The sequence below is a fragment of the Monodon monoceros genome, unplaced genomic scaffold, assembly GCF_005190385.1.
Source record: "Monodon monoceros isolate NGI ecotype Baffin Bay Population unplaced genomic scaffold, NGI_Narwhal_1 Super_Scaffold_5, whole genome shotgun sequence".
NCBI classification, from domain to species: domain Eukaryota; kingdom Metazoa; phylum Chordata; class Mammalia; order Artiodactyla; family Monodontidae; genus Monodon; species Monodon monoceros.
This window is the reverse complement of record NW_021703782.1, coordinates 23,926,118-23,940,350: the sequence shown is the minus strand read 5'-3', so window position 1 is coordinate 23,940,350 and position 14,233 is coordinate 23,926,118. Positions and strand designations below refer to the sequence as shown.

Sequence of the window (14,233 nt, the reverse complement as noted above, 5' to 3'; positions counted from 1 at the left end):
GGGGTTTTGATTTGCATTTCCCTTATATAACTGGTATTGAGCATCTTTTCGTGTACCTGATGGATATCTGATTGTCTTCTTTGGAAAAATGTCTATTCAGATCTTCTACCCATTTTTTAAATTGGTTTGGTAGGGTTTTTTTTGTTGTTTGTTTGTTTGTTTTGCTATCAAGTTGCATCAGTTCTTTATATATTTTGGATATTAGCCCCATATCAGGTATATGATTGCAGATATTTTCTCCCATTCAGACGGTTGCCTTTTCATTTCGTTGATTACTTTTGCTATGCAGAAGCTTTAGTGTAATGTAGTCCCACATTTTTTTTCTTTTTTTCTTTTTTGCTTCTGTTTCCTTTGCTTTTGTTGTCAGAGCAAAAAAAAAAAAAAAAAAAAAAAGGACATTGCCAAGACCAGTGTCAAGAAGTTTATCAACTATGTTTTCATCTAGGAATCTTATGGTTTCAAGTCTTACGTTAAAGTCTTTTATCCATTTGCGTTAATTTCTGTGTATGGCATAAGAAAGTGGTCCGGTTCTCCCAACACCATTTATTGAAGAGATTCTCCTTTCCCCATTGTATATTCTTGGCTCCTTTGTTGTAAATTAATTGTCTTATGTGTGAGTTTCTTTCTGGGCTCTCCGTTCTGTTCTGTTGATCTATGTGTCTGTTTTTATGCCAGTACCATACTGTTTTGCTTACTAGAACTTTGTAATATAGTTTGAAATCAAGGAGTGTTGTGCCTCCAGCTTTGTTCTTCTTTCTCAAGATTGCATGGACTATTCAGGGTCTTTTGTGGGTCCACATAAATTTTAAGATTGTTTATTCTATTTCTGTGAAAAATGCCATTGAAATTTTGATAGGAATTGCACTGAATCTATAGATTTCCTTCAGTAGTATGGACGTTTTAACAATATTAATTCTTTGAATCCATGATCATGGAACACTTTTCCATTTATTTGTGTCTTCCATTTCTTTCATCAATGTTTTAAACTTTTCAGTGTCTAGGTCCTTCATTTCCTCTGCTAAGCTTATTCCTACATATTTTATTCTTTCTGATGCAATTGTTTTCTTAATTTCTCTTTCTGATAGTTCATTATTGGTGTATAGAAATGCAACAGCTTTCAGTATATTGATTTTGTATGCTGCAACTTTACTGCATTTATTTATTTTTATTTTTTAAAATAAATTTATTTTTATTTATTTTTGGCTGCATTGGGTCTTCTTTGCTGTGCGTGGGCTTTCTCTAGTTATGGCAAGCGGGGGTTACTCTTCGTTGTGGTGCACGGACTTCTCATTGCAGTGGCTTCTTTTGTTGCAAAGCACGGGCTCTAGGTGCATGGCCTTCAGTAGTTGTGGCACACAGGCACAGTAGTTGTGGCTCGCGGCCTCTAGAGCGCAGGCTCAGTGGTTGTGGCACACGGGCTTAGTTGCTCTGCGGCACGTGGGATCTTCCCGGACCAAGGATCAAACCTGTGTCCCCTGCATTGGCAGGAAGATTATTAACCACTGTGCCACCAGGGAAGTCCCTCCATTTATTTTTTAGTTCTGAGTTTTTGGTGGAGTCTTGAGTTTTCTATATGTACAATCATATTATCTGCAAATACTGAGTTTTACTTCTTCCTTTCCAATTTAGATACCTTTTATTTCTTTTTCCTGCCCAATTGTTCTGGCTAGGACTTCTAATACTATGTTGAATAAAAGTGGCAAGAGTGGGCATCCTTATCTTGTTCTTGATATTAGAGGAAAAGCTTTCAGTTTTTCACCAAAGAGTATGATATTAGCTGTGGGCTTGTCATATATGGCCTTTATTATGTTGAAGTACATTCCCTTTAAAAGAGGCATTTTTAGTAGAAGTTGTTCAAGTAATTTTATCTAGTACAAAGAGAGATTATCAGGATAAAGTTGGGGTTTTTTTGTTTGTTTGCTTGTTTGTTTGTTTTTGGCCACACCACACAGCTTATGGGATCTTAGTTCCCCAACCAGGGATCGAACCCGGGCCCCCGGCAGTGGAAGCATGGAGTCCTAACCGCTGGACCGCCAGGGAATTCCCAAGGATGTTGTTATTATCAAGTAATGGAAAAATCTCTTAACTCCCTGGGTTTGTGTGAAGGCAGGGCCTGGATATGTATTGTTTAGGGCTATGCCCTTATAACCCATTACCTAGAACAAAATAAGTATTCAATAAATATCAACTAAATGAATGAATGCTTAAAAAGTCTTATCATGATAGATAGGAGGAAATAAATAGACAATAGATGGGTCACACTAGAAATAGAACACAGTTAATTCATTAAGGAAAACTGAGTTGGATACAATATTAGAGAACATCTAAAATTTTCTCAGAAAGTTGCTTAAGTCATGCTTAATTATTATTTTAAAAATATTCTTTACTTTGACTTTTAAATAGACATCAGTATCAGTAATCAGGACATAGTTTATACTTATAACTTAATAAACTTATTACAAATTATACAAAAAATAAATGTATTTACTAGAATCAGTAAAGCTGTTGGGGCTGGGAGGTAGCATGAACTCTCTGGTCACATGTCTTATGATTTATTGTTTGGGAATCTGTTCTTAGGTATGTCATAATCACTCATATGTGCTAATAACCCTGGGGAAATTTACCTTTTATTAAAATTTCTTAGAACCCCAGAAAACCTCTACTAAATAATTTTCTGGTAGTGAATACATAGGTATGGTGTTATGTAGCAGGATATGTTTTGGAGGGAGAAATCTGATAATGAGTTTCAAACAGCACAGCAAAGCCGGTTAGCTTCCAGTGTACTTCTAAAGCTGGAAATAATCCAACTGTTTGGGCCTCCTGAAAGGATAACCATGCCTGTTTCATGTTGGTGAATTCCAAGGCTTGAGGCAAGGGATCCAGAAAGGAAGCCATAAGAAGTGGACAGAGTGAAGGTCAAGAGTATATTTTCAGGAGTTTAGAAGAAAATAAGAAAACATGTGGAGCACGTCTTAGTTTACTGATTCCTACTCCCCTCTTTTACATGTCCAAGCAACTAGTTTATCTACTTATTTCCCTTGGCCTAGGAAAAGGACTATTTTTTTACCCAGAATTTCCTTCTTGGTCCAGTGTAGAAGTAAATACTACTTTTTTTTTTTTTTTTTTAGTTTTTTATTTAATTTTTCTTTTGTATTAGACTATAGTTGATTTACAATATTGTGTTAGTTTCAGGTGTACAGCAAAGTGATTCAGTTATACATGCACATATCTATTCTTCTTCAGATTATTTTTCCATATAGGTTATTATGGAATATTGACTAGAGTTCCCTGTGCTATACAGTAGGTCCTTGTTGATTATTTTATATATAATAGTATGTATATATGAATCCCAATCTCCTAATTTATCCCTCCCCCCAACCTTCCCCTTTGGTAACCATAAGTTTGTTTCCTAAGTCTGTGAGTCTTTTTCTGTTTTGTAAATAAGTTCATTTGTATCATTTTTCAGATTCCACATATAAGTGATAACCATATGATATTTGTCTTCCTCTAACTTACTTCACTTAGTATGATAATCTGTAGATCCATCCATGTTGCTGCAAATGGCATTGTTTCATTCTTTTTTATGGCTGAATAATATTCCATTGTTTGGTTTTTTTTGATGTAGAGCTGCATGAACTATTTTTTATATTTTGGAGATTAATCCCCTGGCGGTCTCTTCATTTGCAAATATTTTCTCGCATTCTGTGAGTTGTGTTTTCCTTTTGTTTGTGGTTTCCTTTGCTGTGCAAAAGCTTTTAAGTTTAATTAGGTCCCATTTGTTTGTTTTTGTTTTTATATTCATTACTCTGGGAAGTAGATCCAGGTATTGCTGTGATTTATGTCAAAGAGTGTTCTGCCTATGTTTTCCTCCAAGAGTTTTATAGTATCTGGCCTTACATTTAGGTCTTTAATCCATTTGGGGTTTTTTTTCTGTATGGTGTTAAGGAGTGTTCTAATTTCATTTTTTTACACGTAGCAGTCCAGTTTTCCCAGCACCACTTAGGAAGAGACTGTCTTTTCTCCATTGCATATTCTTGCCTCCTCTGTCATAGATTAATTGACCATAGGTGCGTGGATTTATGTCTGGGTTTCTATCCTGTTCCATTGATCTATATGTCTGTTTTTATGCCAGTAACATATTGTCTTGATTACTGTACCTTTGAAGTATAGTCTGAAGTCAGGGAGCCCGATTCCTCCAGCTCCATTTTTGTTTCTCAAGATTGCTTTGGCTATTCGAGATCTTTTGTGTTTCCACACAAATTTTAAGATTTTTTTTTCTAGATCTGCAAAAAATGCCACTAGTAATTTGATAGGGATTGCACTGAATCTATAGATTGCCTTGGGTAGTATAGTCATTTTGACCATATTGATTCTTCCACTCCCAGAATGTGGTGTATATTTCCATCTGTGTCACCTTTGATTTCTTTCACCAGCGTCTTATAGTTTTCTGAGTACAGGTCTTTTGCCTTCTTAGGTAGGTTTATTCCTAGGCATTTTATCCTATTTGATGCAATGGTTAAAAAGAAAAACAATTACATTTCTTTTCTTTTCTTTTTTTAATTAATTAATTTATTTTTGGCTTTATTGGGTCTTCGTTGCTGCACGCGGGCTTTCTGTAGTCGTGGTGAGCCAGGGCTACTCTTCATTGCAGTGTGTGGGCTTCTCATTGCGGTGACTTCTCTTGTTTCAGAGCACAGGCTCTAGGCATGCGGGCTTCAGTAGTTGTGGCACGCGGGCTCAGTAGTCGTGGCTCGCAGGCTCTAGAGCGCAGGCTCAGTAGTTGTGGCACACAGACTTAGTTGCTCCATGGCAGGTGGCATCTTCTTGGACCAGGGCTTGTGTGCCCTGCATTGGCAGGCGAATTCTTAACCACTGCACCACCAGGGAAGTCCTACATTTCTTTTTGGAGTAAAAATAGAAGTTTTTGAAAAAGTATTAGATTTAATCAGAAAAATAACCTCTTAAGAGCATTTTCATTTCTGATTGAAAAATTAACACAAAACATTAAAATTAACACAAAAAAATTAACATTGTACAGAGATATAAAAAGTAAAAATTTCATATACTTTTCAGATTATAATACTTTTATACATCATGCTCCTATTACAGATGAAGAACCTGAGATTCAAAGGGGGTAGCGTATCATTGCTATTAGGAATCTCCAGTATGTGTTTTCTCAACACCGCCAAGCAATTAAATCAGTTCAAGCACTGGCTATCTGGAGCTTGAGTCAGATATCACAGGTCAAGAGCTTAGTCCTACAAGACTTCCCCCTGCCACTGCAACTCCCCCCCCCCCGCCCCCTTTCAGATGTCAGTCACAAGTTCCGGTTGTCACCTGGGCTTCTCACCAACCCATGACTTCCTCCTTGGGTCCGAAGAGCAACTCACAGAACTCAGAAACATTGTACTTACTAGATTACCAGTTTATTATAAAAGGAGATTGTAATGGATACACATGAACTGCCGGATGAAGAAGTGCATAGGGTGAGATCTGGAAGGGTCGCAAGCACAGGAACTTCTCTCCCCAGAACTGGGGTGGGCTACTCTCATAGCATGTGGATACATTCACTAACCTGGAAACTCTCCAAACCCCATCCTTTTGGGGTTTTATGGAGGCTTTGTTACATGGGCACAATTGATTAAATCATTGGCCATTGGTGATTGAACTCAATCTCTGACCCCTCTCTCCTCCCCAGAGGGGGCTGGAGGTGGAGTATGAAAGTTCCAACCCTGTAGCCATGTGCTTGGTTCACCATCCTTAGGTTACCTAGGGGTTTTACAAAAGTCACTCCATTAACGTAACAAAAGACACCTTTGGTTCCCATCACTTAGGAAATTCCAAGGGTTTTAAGAGCTCTACCAGAACAGGGATTAAGACCAAATATATATTTCTTACTATATATCATAGTATCATAGAATTGGTACCAGAACTTGAGAACTTTGTACCTTTCAAATATTTCCTGGTGTCAAGTTAACCATAGTCTTGAAGAGGCCCTTTCCATAGAGATTTATATGAAAAAAGAAGGTTGGTACCTTCAGGTTTCTATAGTTTATGGGGAGCAGGGGGAAGTCAGGGAAAGAAAAGAAAAACTCATAGCCAGAAAAAGAATCTGTCTTACAAGACAGTTAACTTGATTCACAATAGCTTGTGCTATCAAGGGAAGAATATTGAGAAAGGAATGGGAAAGTGTTGGGTGTCAGATATTTTTATCATTGTTTAGCTGTGCCTTAGGAGTAGCTAAGACCAAGAGTTGGTTTCTAGCGTTATCAACTGGGAAGGAGCTGTTTCCACATAGAGCCTGGCTCTGGTGTCTACTGCTGCTTCTCCCTGCAAGTGCATTTCTGTCTGTTACAAGTTTCCTGTGTTGCCTGTGGATCATGGCCATTCCGTAGTAAGCCTGACAGCCATAAAGGCCATCTGGCTGAGATTTCAATCGTGTCATTCATCTGCCTGCATACAACTCTTTTACTTCTTGTGTTCTTGTGTATCATGTGTTCTGTGTTTTATTCAGAAAATATAGACTCCACTTATAATGAAGTTCCTGTGAGGTCAGAACTGGTGGGTGGCAACATTATTTGTGGTAGTTTTTCAGTGAATTGCAAAGGCCTTCACAATGATCCATAGAGACTCATTTTTCTTACAGCCTTAGTATATTCTTAGGTATAGCTTTAGTATATTCTTGGGTATGTCATACTTTACATGTGGGCGTTTAAATTAGCCTAAATTCTTGTAAGGCAATTTGTCAGTATCTATTAAATTTTAAATGTTTATGCATTTGTTTCAGCTTTTCTCTTCCTAGGATAGTATCCTCCAGAAATGTTTCCAATATGGGTACAAAGACATGTATAAGAATATTCGTTATCCCAGTGTTCATAGCAGTAGCAATTTGAAAACAGTTTAATTGTCTAGCATTAATTGATATGTTAAAAATAACTTGTACCTCCATAAGATGGAATACTATAGAAGCTATTTAAAAGAATGAGAGAATCTATATGTGCTAACATATGAGAAAATGTTCACAATGTATTATGTGAAAACAAATTACAAAACTGTATTGAGTTATATCCCATAATTATTAAGTTACATGTTTACATAATATGTATGTTGATATATATGTAGAAAAACACCTGGAGGAATAGACACTGAAACGATAGTGTCGAGGCGGGGGCGGGGTGGGGTGGGGAGTGTGAGATTATGGGAAACTTTTACTTTGTGATCTCTTCTTGGTTTGCTAATGTTACGGATTTTAAGCACTCATATATATTACTTTTGGTAGGAGAAAAGATTACTTAAAATGAATAGAGGTGCAGTTAACAACAACTGATGAGCTGCCTTAACAGCATTTGATGTTTTTGTCTTTTTCGTATTTGGAAAGCACGTGTGCCCTAGCGTTCTTTGTGGTGTTCCTCTGTCAGTGCTGAGCACATTGGATGCAGGTTATATAGGAGCCCCTGGAGGGAAAAATATGCAGATGCGTTTCTTTAGCGTAAGTCAAAGCCTGAATATCATTGAAGTCCACTTTTTCCCTTGCTCTCATAGATGCTGTCAGAGGAAAATTATACATTTTAATGGAAGCCAGATTATCAGCCCTCTATAAATTGGAGAGTGACTATGAGATCCTTGAAAGGTGAATATACAAATCATTGATTTGTACGTGTGTGTGTGTGTGCACGTGCATGTGTGTCTTTAGCTTTAAAAAGTGAGATACTTTATTGCCCAAAAGCTATATTATGCAAGTTTAGTTTTAAGTACTAATACCAAGTACATTCAGGTCACACGTTCCAGCACTCATGATTTAGGAACAAGGAAACCAGAAGGGAATGGTAACTTGATGTGGCTGTAGCCTCATTTCTTTGATAATTTTAATTGTGAGTTTGCCTTTCTCTTTTTTCTAGATTGCCTGGTGCCTATCTCAAAGGCAAGAAATACAGACCCCTGTTTGACTATTTTATAAAGGTGAGCTTAGAGACTTCTACCGCAGGAGCTGTCCACAACCCAAGTATTTGATAACTGGAGTGGTATTTATATTGTCTTATTGTTATATTGTTTGTACAAGTGTGCCTAAATCCAAAAATCTGTTTTAGTATTACAAAAATTAAATTCTGTTTGTATTGCCTTCTTGCTTTAATAATTAAAATCCTATAGGAAGTTTTAAATACTTTTCTTAAATTACATAAGGAATCAGTTACTTTGATAAGATTTAATGTGTGTATATTTGTATTGTTTATAGTCTACACATCACCCAGGCAAGTCGTTGAGGTGTTTTTTGTTTTTTGAGTTTTGTTTTTACAAACTTAAGATAGTGCTTTTACAAAACTGTGTGTGTAAAAGTAAACAGAGTTCATTTCCAGGAATTGATGAGGTGGGTGCTTTAAGCTCAGACATTTAGTAACTTAGTTCTTATAAGAGTCACAAAGCTATTTTATGTGGTTTTCCATTTTCTGGCAACAGAATCCACAGCTGTAGCTGTAAACCCCACCACCAACAACAAAAGAATAAAGTCAGCAGGAATTTCCTGTTGGTTATTATTTATAGGTCTTGGAGTGAAATAATGAGCAACACTCTCAGACCCCGTTTTACACATTATGTGGAAATTATATTCAGTTGGACATAGCATTAGCCAGCAAAACCTTACACCATAGCCCATGATAAAATATTTGCTCACCTCTGTTCTGATTCAGTGTAGGGATAGAGTTTGGCTAATGCAGGTGATCTCTGCCATTTGGGCTCTGTCCACAACATCACATCTGCCTCTACATTTTTGTGCACCTGAGTGTTTTCCCATGTTTCTTATCTCCTAACTAATAACATTCCTCCTCATTCCATGTTGCTGCTGATGGATTTCCAAACACTTTACCTGGTCTGGTCCCTCCCTTGAGCCTGTAGTCATTTGCCAGCACATTCCTCAATGGGTATTCTCCAGTTGACACAAGGCAGTCCTGCTCCCTAACCACATTCCCTAATGTTGATTTAAACATATCCTTTGCTTCCATCACACTGGCCCTTTCTTTTCCTCCCTCTCTGCCTTTGTTTTTATTGTCTTCCTCCTCTTTTTAAAAAACCCTCACCTTTCTTTAACGTCATATCAGCTTGACACTCTTCAAGGCTAAACTCAGGTGCCATCTGAAAAAAAAGCAATTTTTGAAATGCTTCTTTGGTTTCTCCCTCTGAAAAATATCATTCCTGCATTCTTCTCTTCTGTATCATAACATGTTTTATTTTTTCTTGTATTTGTTTTTATTTGTCTTAAAACCTCTTACACTAGATCCCTTTGAGAACCTAAGGAAAGTTCATCCCTCTCAGAAAATGCACATGAGCACAATAGATAGGAACTTTAGGTTAAATCAGAAGTCTGGAATATGCACTCAGTTCATACTGATCTAAGTTATTTAAGAACAACTACTATCCATTCAGTTAGCTTCCTGAAATTTCTAGAATGTTTGGTGAGTTTTAGAAAGATGCTGCAAATTCTTTGAAGACAAAAATCATCTGGTGTATACCTAAAATACACATGTTCTGAAATATTAAGTGAGAGCTATGAGAGTAGATGCTGTCTTTGAAGGACAGCACTATAGCTCTCTGTGTGAATGCTGACCCAGTTCAACCTTGGCAGGGGAAGGATCTAAAACTGGACTTCGAGAGATAGGAATGCAATGTAGGGTTTCTTTGTTAGAAACCCTCTACAGTTAGAAACAATAAGATACCTTTGTATTCCCTGTTCTTACATCTGATTCTAAGAACCCACATATTATCTCTCCATGTTTAAACTATTGAAGACACACCTTTTAGCACCTATCATACCACACCAAAGATATTTCCAGGTGACTTGGGTAATAGCAATTAAAAATTCGTAGTTATTTTTCAAGTTTAGTTTTAAGTGAATGCCAAAGAATTAAAGAGTTGTGATATAGTTGAAAATAAAATTGCGTTTGGAACCAGAAGACCTTCTTTCAGGTCACTAGTTGTATGATTTGGGCAAACCATTTCATCTTTGTTCAGAGTTTGTTCATCTGTGAAATTCAAATACAACCAGAATATTTTTAAAACATGAGACTGCTGATGCCTTTTTCACAGGATTATAGGATTAAATGTGAAAATAATTTCTGAAAGTACTTTTTGCAAAGGCAGAGAGGTAAGAAAGCAAAGGGTCAGTTTGGCTGAAACAAAGGGTATGTGAAAAGAAATATTAAGGGATAAAGGTAGAAGAAGTAGGTCTGTAGTGTTATGTGTATGAACCTGACTTTATTGTTGTTATAAAGAAAATCAAACTGAGAACATTTCCCTTCAGTGTTACAGTAGGTGGAGTACCTGTAACTAGAACTTGTAACTCAGCTCCCATACCGATTCTTCCAAGGTTTGCCTTTTATTACTGAATAACTTGAGCTGGACTGAAAGGAAAAGGAGCAGCAAAGCATATGCAGTGATTGAAAATATACCAGAAAGTGAATGGTTAAGGAAGCACATCGTCTGAGACATTTTCACGAAAAACTGCATTCTAGGGCAGGGGTGAGGTTGGAAGAACTGATGAAAAAGCACAGTTTTGTGGCGAAGGAAGTTAGAAATTTTTCTCTGCAAGTCTTCAAATAATTATTTCATTTATAAGTGATGACCTGTTATTCATGGAAACGATGTATTGAATTAGCATGTTTCTTCCCAATCTGAATTATTCTGTCTTTTCTATTTATGAAAATATAATTTTTCATGTTAAAAGATTTTTCAGGCTCTTACCAAAAACTGTTATTAAATTAATATTATGGTATGGTATTGTTTTATTCTTTAAGCCTGATAACCTTTCTTTTCCAGTGTAAAGAGAATGGTGCTTTTACTGTGCTTGTTGACAACTATGTGAAGGAGGAAGAAGGCACTGGGGTTGTACACCAAGCTCCTTACTTTGGTGCTGTGAGTAGTATATATCTTGCAAATGCATTTATGAGAAATAAACGTCAGTGGCCACTGAGTCGTGTGTGTGTGTGACAGGGAGAGAGAAGAGAGATGTTTCTCACTGTTTTTCACACTATGGAGTTAACCTCTTTTCAGGCTCACTGCCCCCAGAGATAACTTTATAAAACTTGCATCTGTAATTCCTTTTCACCCTGAGCTGATTTTTGAAAATGGTGTGCTAAATCCTGAGTGTTGCTGGGCATTTAGTCTTTCTAAAAGGCATGCTGTGTTTTCATTCATTCACTATTTACTTGCTGTACACTTTGCCATTTATGATATGCAGTTCTGGGAGTTTTGACAAGGGCATAGAGTCATACAGTCACCACAACCATCAAAACGCTGAAAGGTTCCATCACCTTTGCTGTGTTCTTGACTAAATAAATACTATATGATCAGAAGGGAGAATCTGACCTCTTTCCTCAAAGCTATGCAGTGTGGTTAATTTTAAGTTTTTCTCAGAGTAATTTTTCCAAAAATGTAATCCTTTTAATGTAATTTGTATATGAATAAAACAAGAGCATAGGGATTAAGTGCACACATTTAGAACCAGACCTCACCTTAGGTCACAGCTCTGCCACTAACAGGCCATCTCTGGGTAAATTACTTAGCCTGTCTGGACTTCCTTTTCCTCCTCTGTGACATGGAATGATAGTACCTGCCCGTCTGGGAAACTACAGGGATTAAGTGGAATCATCCATATAGAGCGTTTAGCACAGTGCCTGACACTGTAAGAGTGTGTACTGCTGGGGGTGTAGCACCCACTGGGGACCTACCAATTCCTCTTGGCTTGATCATTTTGTCAGTGAGAGAGGCAGTGAAGCTAGTCGGTCTCCGTTGGTCTTTTTTCTTTTCATACTTAATCTCTGCAGGGATTTTTATTATGGAAGTCTTCAAACATAAACAGAAGTAAAGAAAATATAATATTCCTTATGTTCACATTATCCAGCTGCTTTAATTATTAATTTGGAATTTCTGTTATATCTGTCTCGTTCCCTGTCCCCTTCCCCAACACCTTTTTTATTTTGGCTGGAGGGTTTTGTAGCAAATTCTCAACATCATATCTTTCATCTGCAAATACTTCTGTATGCATCTCTGACTGATAAGGACTTTTATTTTTAACATAGCCACCATGCCATTATACCCAATAAAATTAACAATTGCTTAATATCACCTAATACCTGGTCAGTATTCAAATTAGATGGAAAGTAAGCATTCTTGATAATACTATTTATTGAGTTTTAGGAATTAGTCAAATTTCAGCTATTCATTATAATTTTAGGGTCAACAGGTGTCATTGTTCCACTGTTAATAAATAATGAAAAGGTAACTTCTTGGTGTGTATCTGTCCTGAATGCCAGGCAGGTTAATGTTATAGAAGATCAGATCTTTAAATTTCAGCCTTTAACCCCACTTGGTAGACGTTTTCCAAGAGACCTTCCATGTTGCGGCTTTGCCAGACAATGTGCTATGTGATCTCTCCACAGAGTCTATGCACTTCTACATGACCGTGTTGAACATCACCTGTTACTCTGGCTCCATTCAGGAATGCTGCTCTTAGCTAGTCGAATCGAGTAGGGCTGTTTGCTCTATACTAAATGGTTCAAATTGCTGGACTTTGGGGCTTGTCCTGTCTGTGTTGCTTACTGTTTTTTTTTTCAGGGTCTTCCTTCATGGCCAGGCTGTCATTGCCCTTGGCTGTCATGTGCCACACGCACATGTCGCATCACGCTAGGCAGCCTCTCAGCATAGTGAGAGTTGAACATAGGCCCAGGTGGAACCATACTGGCTTTCCAGTTCATCTTGGAGTCAAACCAGGGTTTGGTTTCACTGTTTAGTCCAAGACAGTCCCTTTAATTTTATATTCAAACAGCATAGCAAAGAGGTAAAGACCTTGGACTCTGGAGCCAGGCTGTTTGGTTCTGAATGTGAGCATTGCCACTTTGCAGCTGAGTTATTTCTTTGTGCCTCAGCTTCTTCATCCATAAAATGGAGATACTTGCTGGTTTGTCTGAGGGGAACACATGATGAAAACCTAGTACATCTATCTGCCTTCCTCACAGGATCGTTGTAAAGGTTAAATGAGCTAATATAATGTAGTTAGATGTTCAGAGCACTGTTTGATATAGCACTTTATAACCAGTTTGCCCTGAGTATTGTTAACATTGCTCAAAATGTATTCCTGAAGCATTGTGGTGAACCCAGCCTGCATGGGGCCCATATTACTTATTTGTAAAGTGAACAGTTTGGGGTTTGTTTGTTTTATTTATTATTATTTTTAAATTAATTTATTTATGCACGCCACACCACGCGGCTTGTGGGATCTTAGTTCACCGACAAGGGATTGCTCCCAGGCCCTGACAGTGAAAGCGCCAAGTTCTAACCACTGGACCACCAGGGAATTCCCGTAAAATGAGTAATTTGGATTTAGATCACTGTTGCCATCCTTTCAGGCACTCTTTGACAGGATGCAAATCCATATGCACATCAAGCATTGTGAAGTACTAAACGGTTCATGCCTTATACGTGTATGTTCTTCTGCTTTGTGCATACATGTATGTGTATACATGCTGCTGTTATAAATCAAATTTGATTTTGTTCTAATGTATTCATATGTGCCATCTTTCTTCTTACTTAGTGGATACTCAGCTATATTAGGGGTTTGTGAAGTAATGGCTGGGAAGACTGATCTAATCCCCTAACCCTGCTATAGGGCTCTGGATTCTCTGAATAATCCTTGAGTTAGCTTCAGTTGAGAGGATAATGAAAGTTGGATACATTTATATGTCAGAATACTGAAAAATTTTCCTATAAATTTATTGCCTCATATGCTCCTCTCTTGCCACACCCACACTTAACTATTTTATTCTTCCCTTCTTCTACCTTTCTCCTTTTCCCCAGGATGACTTTCGGGTCTGTATGGATTTCAATATCATTCAGAAAGACTCTGTCCCTGTTTGTCCTGTGGATGCTTCAGGCTGTTTCACAGGGGAAGTGCCAGATTTTGCAGGACAGTATGTGAAGGTCTGTATCTCTATGGCTTAGAAAGGTGTCGGTTTCATCGTACTTCTTTCATTAATCAGTTTTTTGTTAAATAGCTTCCATATGTGGGATTTTTGTTTTCCCCAGGAAGTAGATTTTGTTTTGTTTTGTTTGAGCACATAAAATCAGAAAAAACAGACATATTATCAGCTGCATTCCAAGGGTCTAGTATCTTCAGAGGAAGCATGCTGTAATTTCAAAGGTAGGAATCAGAAAAAGTGGGCTCTGGTTTGTGACTCCGGAAACGGCT

At 37.5% G+C, this 14,233-nt stretch overlaps 1 protein-coding gene across 5 annotated transcripts in view; it reads left to right on the top strand.

Moving 5' to 3' along the window:
- Positions 1 to 14,233, top strand: part of IARS (isoleucyl-tRNA synthetase) — an 80,926-nt gene that overhangs the window by 19,097 nt on the left and 47,596 nt on the right. For all 5 annotated transcript variants that reach the window (XM_029201782.1, XM_029201783.1, XM_029201784.1 and 2 more), the window contains 4 exons: positions 7,543 to 7,630; positions 7,899 to 7,959; positions 10,807 to 10,902; positions 13,843 to 13,965. In XM_029201782.1, the coding sequence (XP_029057615.1) occupies positions 7,543 to 7,630; positions 7,899 to 7,959; positions 10,807 to 10,902; positions 13,843 to 13,965 (368 nt within the window). The remainder of the gene's footprint in view (positions 1 to 7,542; positions 7,631 to 7,898; positions 7,960 to 10,806; positions 10,903 to 13,842; positions 13,966 to 14,233) is intronic.